Source organism: Muscardinus avellanarius (genome assembly GCF_963383645.1).
Source record: "Muscardinus avellanarius genome assembly, chromosome: 2".
Lineage (NCBI taxonomy): Eukaryota > Metazoa > Chordata > Mammalia > Rodentia > Gliridae > Muscardinus > Muscardinus avellanarius.
Genome location: NC_137787.1, coordinates 107,162,575 through 107,171,798, shown reverse-complemented (window position 1 = coordinate 107,171,798; position 9,224 = coordinate 107,162,575). Strand labels below are relative to the sequence as shown.

Sequence of the window (9,224 nt, the reverse complement as noted above, 5' to 3'; positions counted from 1 at the left end):
ACTTGTTTTTAAAATGTTCGGGATGAAAAGAGAACACATACACACATCACCCTCTTTGATCTCAAGGAGCCCATAGTCTTACACTGCCCCCTCCAAAAAAGGATCTGTTCTATAACAAGAGATTTTATTTAAGTCACCTCTGTCTCCATCTCTTAAGAAAAAAATGCTGAAAAAAGAAAAAGAAAAAGAGCGGGTATGGGCCTGGTGACCAGAAAGAAAACCCTTTGGGATAGACAAGAGATGTATCGAGATGTATCATGTCAGGAATGTGCAGCTAAAATGACTCAAACACGAGAATCCCACTCTCAGAGATGTCCCTTTCCTCAGGAAGATCCAAAAACCCTCGTGAAACGGAGGACCGGGAGACTGAGACTGACTTGGGGAACACTATCCCAAGCAACTAGCGTAGACTCTGGAGAGGGTAGCAGGAAGGAGGAATCCTTTCTTGGGGGCTCAGTCCCTTAGTCCGGCTAGAAGAAGCTGGTCGAGGTGCGCGTCAATGAGGGCTTGCAACCCAGCCGGGATCTGACATCTCCAGGCTCAGGTGTGCCTGGACTCTTGACTCCGGAGCTTAGAAGGCTTCCAAAGTCGGCTTGCGGAGAGAACCGGACTCACTGGGGGCATCCGGAAGAGGCAGGGGAGGTACCCAGAGTGCAGAATGTTCTTAAGATGTAGGCAGAACGCCTTCATGAAGCGCTGGAGAGGAACACTCGGAGCTCACGCGCTGGGCTCCTGCAGAGCGGTGGTCAGCTGGAGGAACGCACTCTCCCCGCCGGCCCCGCCCCCGGCCGGCCCGCCGCGCACGCGCAGTCGCTCTGCGCTTCCGCCCCAGTGCGCATGCTCCGCCGGACCGCGGCGCCCCGGGCCGGCGGCGGCGGCTGCGGCGGAGGAAGTTTCCGCTTTGCACTCCACCCCGGTAGCAGCTTCGCTGCGGGGACAGCTTCCTCCGAAGGCTCGGCGGGCTTCGCTGCTGCCCCGCGTCCGCCCAGACGGATCATGGGGCTACCCAGGGGGCCGGAGGGCCAGGGTCTCCCGGAGGTGAGGAGCTCTCGCTCGCTGACACGTCGGGGTTCGGCGGAGAGGGCCGAGCCCGGGGCGGCGGGCGGAGCGGGGCCCCGGCTGCGCGCGCCGCACCCCTTCCCGGTGTGCGCCCCGCGGGGGAGCGCGGGACCTGGCGGCGGCGGAGGAGGGCGAGCGGGTCCCCTGCACCCAGAGAGGCGGCGGGTGGGTGGGGGCAAACTTCAGCGGCACCGGGGTCTCCTGGGACAGAGGGGGCCTCCCGGCCCGATACCTGTTCGGAAGCTGCTGCAAGCTCCGCGGAGTCCAGAGTCCCAGCCCCGCGGTCGTCCGGGGTAGTCCCCCCACCCTCGGCGCTGCAGGGCTGGCTCCAGGGGCCAAGCTGCTGCGCGCAGTAGTCACGAGACACGCGTGCCGGCACTGTCCAGGCTGGGCTGTGCAAAGGGCGGTGACCTTGGGGCACCTACCCGCTCACCCCCGGCCCGCGGGGGTCCCCGGGCGGCCTGCCTCACCTGCTCGGCTATCGAGAGAGAATGCCACCCTTTGCATTTATCCCTATCCTGGCCCAGGCTGCAGGAGGAAGTTTGGGAGCTGTGTGTGCACCAGGGTCATGTCGGGTGGGGACAGAGCCCCAGGCGGAAACATTGCTAATTCTGCAGAAGATAGTGGGTGTTTTTTAAAGGTGTCCTAGGGACAGGATCATCAGAAGTTTCTGAATTTCCGTGTTGGCTAGGAATTCAGGGAAAGTGCATTCATTTTCTTTTGGTTGCAAATATTACTAACCAGGTGGTTCCCGTCTACCTAACCTTCCAGTTGATTTATTTAAAAACTAGTCTAGTTTGCTAAGATTCCTGAGAGAAGTGCATCTCTATGCACTTCCTCAGGTTGTGAAGCAGGCGTTTGGCAGGGGGACTGACTCTTCAACATGGTGAGAGGTCCCTGCACACAAGCCTGTGGCAGATCTTGTTTCTCTGCCCCTCCCACGTCCTCAAATCTTTCTTAATGCTAATTGAGGCATCATTGTGTTCCGTGCCCAGCTGGGAATATAGTAATCTCTGGACTGACATAATCATCACTGTGTGCTCCTAGGATGTAAATCCATTTTGTTGTTTTAAGAAAGTCTAGCAAGTATAGTGTAGGAATCCCTGCTTGAGATAAAACCTTGCATGAAAGTTTGACTTCACCTGGGATTGTGAAGGTTAAGATACACACTGTGATATTTGAAGTTTCTTTTTACCACTTTCTTCTAGATTCTCAGAAAGTTTTTACCTGGCCTTTTGCTATAGACTCCTGTCTGATCGCCCAGATTTTACCTTAACATCTCCAACCCAGTGCTCCCACAGTTTCTAAACTAAAAAGCAACCTGCCCCTGTGGAGCCCTTGTTTAATAACTCTTCACTGACTGCTAGAAGGCTGGGTCTGTTTTGTCTTTTCTAAGAGCCTAAGACAATTCCTGGCAATGAGGAGGTTGGGGTGAACGTAATCAAACAACCACCGAAGACCAGTCTGTCATCAAGCTGTCACTAGTCCAGTTGACTCATTAAATTTAATTTTAACTGTATGCATATGACGGTTAGAAAGATTGGTAGACTTGGCCTTGCCTTCCAGCTTACATGAACTACAGGGCAGGGCAATTGAAAATTTATTGGGCCTGGTTTAAGAGCTCACAATCATTCATCTTTATCAGAATTTTGGTTTTAACAACTAGGCATATTAACCACCTTGTTGACTTTTTATGGCTTTAAGAGAGGATATTCTTTTATTTCCTGCATATTAGCCAGTGGCCCTTTTCTATTTTGTTTCAGTATTAACCAACAATGTGAGTTGGGGTCAAACATCCACATCCAGTATCTTGTGCCAGCAAGTTAAAAAGTACACTTGTCCGTTCTGGGCGTGAGGGGATGAAAATCCTGAGCCATGTATGTACAATGGCCTGTGGGTACCTCTAAGGCAGAGATGTTGTCCTCTTCTTGGAACTATTTTCATGATAAATGATGATTGAACAAATGAAGGCTTTCTATTTTACATCCCAGGAGTTTTAAGAAAATATTAGAATCTCATTTTCTTTTCTGCTCTATCATCATGAACATAACTGATCTCTATCTTCTCTTTTTCTTGAGCCTCTTTAATTTGTAGATGTTTCCCAGCCATCCTAGATCTTTTGCAGAAGAAAGAAAGTTTATTTACTTTATTTTTGTAAGTCCACTGGTAACTGAAGAATGTTGCTCTTTAGAATCATTGATAGACTGGATCAGAATCCTGGGGTGGTGAGGTGGGCAAAATAAGTAATGGCCCAATGCTGTCATCTCCCTCAACCCACTCCTACCTCATTGTCAAGGATTACCAGTTACTTTAATAATTGCATGTTCAACTTTACTCATGTAAATGTGCATTCTCTCTTTCCTGGAAGTTTGTACTTCAAAGTAAACTTGAATTTCTGTTAGAAGTGTCATGACTACGAAAACATTTTGTTAATATGTGACTGGTTTAGGTCATGCGCTTTATGTAATGATTAACTACGTCATTCCATATGTAATAGATGTGTTCTTGTTTGGGGTATAGTAGGGTAAACATACATGTATAATATATAGCTTCTATTTTCCTAAACCAGCTAATAGTCTGCTGGGGAAGATAGGCATGTACCTAACACCAGATGTGTCACTCAGAAGAGGGTGATACTTAATTGCTTAAAGGACACTAACTATATGAAAAAATAGAAATGTAGGAATGACCATTTCTGGCTGGATTTGTAAAGGGTGGTATCCAGTAGGAGCTAGAACTTGAAGGTGATTTCTGGATGGTTAGAGAATATCAAGGAAGGGGGATGTGTGAATAGCATAGAAATGGGAATAAGCAGTGCTGATTTCAATTGGCCACGGCCATGTTCAGATTGTTTTGGGGGAGATTAAGAATGAGAATATAAGTGGCAGCCAGAGACCTAAATTCCAAACCAAAAAATTAAGAGTTTATCTTATAGGCTAAATGATGCATTGTGATGAGGACTGGGGGTTAGCTGAAGAGGGATTATATGAAAGCTTTAGGAAGCCCAGGGCAAGACAAATTAACAGGGAAGAGAAGTGTAGAGGCCGTTTCAATAGGGGTGGAACGAAGTATATAAAAGCGGAAGATAAATGTGAGATTCGTGGTACAGGAAGAAGACAGGCATTATTGCATGAGGGAGCAGTTAGAGATGAGTTTGAGAATTTGAACCAGGATACCATGATGTTATTTTATATAGAGGGTGTTTTTTTATTTTCTGAAATAATAGTGAAAATAAAAGTACTAGAATATTTAGACAGATTTAAGTAATAGATCAATACCTGGGATGAGGAAGGATATAAATTAATTTTAAATCAAATCCCAATTTATAAATATATATTTGATGAATTCATTACTATTGTTGTTGTTGTTATTATTATTATTATTATTATTATTATTATTATTATTATTTTGAGGGTCTGCGGATGGAACCCAGGGGCATTCGACCTCCGAGCTATATCCCTGCCCTATTTTTTATTCTTTATTTTGAAACGGGGTCTCACTGAGTTGCAAAGGGCCTCACTAAGTAGCTGAGGCTGTCCGCGAACCGCCATCCTCCGGTCTCAGCCTCCCAAATGCTGGATTACAAGCGTGCACCACCACACCTGGCTGAATTCATTTTTTTTTTTAAGGAAATCCCATTTTATGGCAGTGATTACCTTTTAAGATATCTGGGTTGGAAGTGTTTATTATTTTTGTGTTAGAGATCAAAGAGGGAAGTACAGAGAAAGCTATATATTTGAATTCCCTCCTTTGTTCTTACCCCTCTTGCCAGTAACTTTCCAGACTTAGATGATTATAAAGTTTAAAACACACAGAAAGAACTCCTTGTTACTATCTGTAAGGTATCTATGATCCAATTCAGAAGCCTGTCAAGAAAATCATGTGTTAAAGCTAGGTGTGGTGGCATGTGCCTAATAACCCCAGGTACACAGCAGGCTGAGGCAAGGTCAGGAGTTCCAGGCCAACCTAAGCCACATAGACTCCCATCGCAAAAAAAGAAAGAAAACCATTGTTAGAGAAGGGATCTTCTCTTTCCCTGGATTCTTTTAGCATGTGATAGTCAGTCTTCCTCCAGCTTTGAGGATTAGCACCTCACTGAGGCTGGGAACCTCATTTCTTTGGGACTCTGGCAACATTCCCCATGCTTCTGTCTTATGCTTTTGAGTTGAGTTTTCATGGACAATCAGATGCAGTGACTTAGCCAGTGTCACCTGTTCCTGGATGCTGAGATTGAGGGTGTAGGGGGTATACTTGACACTCCTTTAATCGAGATAGTTTTACCAGCCGCACTTGTCCTTTTTGTTCTAGGTGGAAACGAGAGAAGATGAAGAACAAAATGTCAAGTTGACTGAAATTCTGGAACTCTTGGTTGCAGCTGGGTACTTCAGAGCAAGAATTAAAGGTTTATCACCTTTTGACAAGGTGAGAGGAAACCTTTCTAATGTTCAGAATATTTCTTATCAGAATGGCATGCTTAACCTCAGCAGAGAAAAGATGAACAGGGTGTGTTCTGACTTCCTCTTTTTCCATGTACTCATTCTCCTGAATGTAAATACATTTATGGGAGTTTTCAAATTTCATAGTCAAAAAAATTAATGGTAAGTCAGTAAATACAGTTGACTTTATTTTCTGTTTATAGAATTTTAGGAGATGAAAATAAGCCAAATAAATAGCTTCTTCATTCAAGGATCTTACAATTTGTATAGGGATAATAAAGCTTATGTAAGAAAATAATCTGAGTTAATAATCATATATCTCAGCTGGGTGTGGTGGTACATGCTTGTAATCTCAGTTCTTGGGTAGCTGAGACAGGAGGATCACAAGTTCATGTCCAGCCTCAGCTACTTAGTGAGAGCCTGTTTCAAAATAAAGAAAAAAAAAATATAGGGCTGGGGGTGTAGCTCGAAGATAGAAAGCCCCTGGGTTCTATCCTTAGTTCTGCAAAAAAAAAAAAAAAAAAAAAAAAAAAAAGTATGACATATCCCAAGTCAACATGCTCACAAACAGTCAACAGATACTTTATGGATAGCAAATGCAGTAAGTTTGGAGGAGGGAGAAGTCTTCTGTGGTATAGTCTTAATTTAGCAAAAGCACAAACAATTATTACACCCAAGATATAGTAATAGGTGTTGAAGGCACAGAGATAAAACACTAACCCTGCACAGAAAGAGCACCACTCTTATAGAGTAGGGAAGAGACACAAGTAAACCAACATGCATAGAACAAACAGTGCCACTGTGGATGTGCTCAGAAAGTATTTAGCACCTACAGGGCAGGGCAGGGCAGGGAGTCTTTGGGAAGCCAGTGACGAGTGGTACAGGGGCACAGTTCTGGCTACTGTTACATAACAGACCCACCCTGGTTTGTTTTATAATGCACATGTCCAGGCCTTACCCATTGAATTTCTGATTGGTTAGGTCTGAGCTGGGTTCCTGGAATCTGTATTCTATTGAACATCTCACATGAATCTAAAACACAGCAAAGAAAGGAGGATGGCAGATTCAAGACAAGCCTCAGCAACTTAGCAAGACCCTGTTTCAAACGGAAAAATAAAATAGGGCTGGGAGTGTAGCTCAGAAGTAGAATGTCCCTGGAATCAATCTCTAGTACCAAAATAAATAAATAAATTAATTAATTAATTAATTAAAAAAAACATAAAATTCACTGTTGTTTTCTCTAATATCAATCTGTATCTAAAAAGGATTTTGTTTCAAATGGGTTTTTAGCTTTGGGTTTATTTGCATTTCAGAGAAATCCTGTAAACAAAATAGAGCAGATATTCTCAACTTGATTAAGTAAATGGGAATGATAAGATATATGGAAATTAAGTATTAGCCACAAAATGTCAGCCTTGCTGCCCAGATGTAGTCTTTAAAACACACAATTCCAGTGCTGGCACTTGCCTGGAATTGGGTTAAGAAATCTCTTAGCTGAGAATGTGTGACGCCTTCGCCATCAGGAGGATCTATGCATCATATAAAGGTCAGCTTCTCAGTCACACTAGTGCGCTTCAGGTACCCGGTAGCCACGTGTGGCCAGCACATGCTTATTGGAGGGTATAGAGAACATTTATGTCATTGCAGCAGTTTTTATTAACAGTCCTATTTTAGATGAATTATAGGTAAGCGAGACACATTCTTTCTCTCAAAATATATAATTTTGTATGTTAATGAGTCCGTAAGAACTGTTTATAATTTATCTATCATCATTCCCTTTCCTTGAACTAGAAAGAGAAAAACAAGTATTTTCTTTGTTTCTTACAGGTAGTAGGAGGAATGACTTGGTGTATCACCACTTGCAACTTTGATGTAGATGTTGATTTGCTCTTTCAGGAAAATTCTACAATAGGTCAAAAAATGTAAGTTATTAGCATTTGCCAGGGAAAGATCTAAGCAGGGGAGAAGGGACTTTCTTTGGAAGGGGTAGTTAAATGTTCTTACCACATTCACATTCTTTCTTTGGAAGGGATAATTCCATGTTTATATTCACATTCTTTTTCATTTCTCATGTTATAGTAATTGTATTTGTTCTTAGCATAAACTTTAAATATTTACCTGTAGATCATCTTCAATATTTTCAGCCCTCAGTTAAATCTACCTAGCATATCCTTAAGTATGTTTTGTTTTGCCCTTTTTTTTTTCCCATTTCTATTGCTATTTATTTAGTTAGACAATGCAAAACAAACTTAATGGTTTTAAACCCAGGAAAATGCCACCGATCAGAAAATCTTATAGACAGTTTTCCGAAGCTATACATGATTTTTCAAAACAAATTGTGCTATTAGCATCTTTCTAAAGATCTGTTAAGAAAATAGCAGACAAATCAAACTTGTTCCTTGGTAAATTGACCTGTTTTTTCATTCTGTAATGGTCATTTTTCTCCCTGGTAACGTTTCTTCTTCTGAAATTCATTATATCTGATATTAATATAGCTACTCTTTCTTTCGATTAGTATTTGGTGGTATAATGTTTACATTCTCGACTGTAAGTTTTTCATTTTCATTTTAAAAGTTGGTTTCTTTTAGACATACAGTTGATTATTTTTTCTTTCTTCTTTCCTTATTTATTGTGGTACTGGGGATTAAAGTCAGGGGTATTCTATCTCTGAGCTATACCCCCTTTTGTTAATATTTTGTTTGGGAACAGGGTTTTGCTAAGTTGCTGAAGGTCTCTCTGTGTTGCTGAGGCTAGCCTTAAACCTTCAATCTTCCTGTCTCAGCCTTCCAAGTACTGGGATTACAGGTGTGAGCAACCAGACCTGGCAATCTGTCTTTTAATTGCTATGCTTAGACTACCTGTATTTAATGTATTTATAATATGCTTGAGTTTAAATCTGTTCTCTTGCTAGTTATTTTTCTTTGTTTCTAAGTTCTTTTTGTTTGTTTTGTGATACTGAGGATTGAACCCAGGAGCATTCTACTGCTGAGCTGCATACCCAGTTCTTTTATGTTTTATTTTGGAACAGGGATTCGATAAGTTACCATGAGCAGGCCTCAAATCTGTGACCCTTCTGTGTCAGCCTTCCAAGTATTGGGATTACAGGGATGTACCACCATGCCTGCCTTATTTCTCAGTTTTTTCTTCTTCCTTCTTCTGCATTGATTAGGTATTTGTCTGTGGCTTTATTCTATCTTCACTTTTAGCTTATTCATTGTACTTTTTGAAATTGAGTGACCACCATAATATTTATAATATGTGCTTTATCAGTTAAATTTTCTAATAATATACTTCACATGTACTCTCTTGATCTCTATACTTTTAATTCTTTCATCTTATTCTTGTGCTATATGTTTATTTTTATAGTGTCATAAACTCTACTCATTGTTCCTGTTTTAACTTAATTTGAGGTCAACAATTTTTTTCTGTAAAGGTCCAGATAGCAAATATTTTAGGCTTTGTCTCTAGTCTCTGTCACAGCGACTCAGATCTGCTGTTACAGTCTGAGAGTAGCCATGGACACATATGCATGAATAATCACAGAACTACCTTATAAGTGTCTACTGTATGCCAGAATTTTGCTGGGCATGCTCTATATATTTTACTTAAATTTTTATTGCAAAAGATATTATCTCATGTTACAGACAGAAATGAGGCTGAAAAAAACCAGGGTTATACAGTTAGTATATACGAGTCATTTCATGTTCAGGTTATTTCTAATTCTTTTTC

At 42.0% G+C, this 9,224-nt stretch overlaps 1 protein-coding gene across 1 annotated transcript in view; it reads left to right on the top strand.

The window, feature by feature from the left end:
* Positions 1-837: 837 nt before the first annotated feature.
* CCDC93 (CCC complex scaffolding subunit CCDC93) overlaps positions 838-9,224 on the top strand; it is a gene marked incomplete at both ends in the record, with an annotated part of 85,353 nt that continues 76,966 nt past the window's right edge. The window contains 3 exons of the mRNA XM_080688793.1: positions 838-1,038; positions 5,368-5,481; positions 7,323-7,417. Coding sequence (XP_080544919.1) covers positions 838-1,038; positions 5,368-5,481; positions 7,323-7,417 — 410 coding nt within the window. The remainder of the gene's footprint in view (positions 1,039-5,367; positions 5,482-7,322; positions 7,418-9,224) is intronic.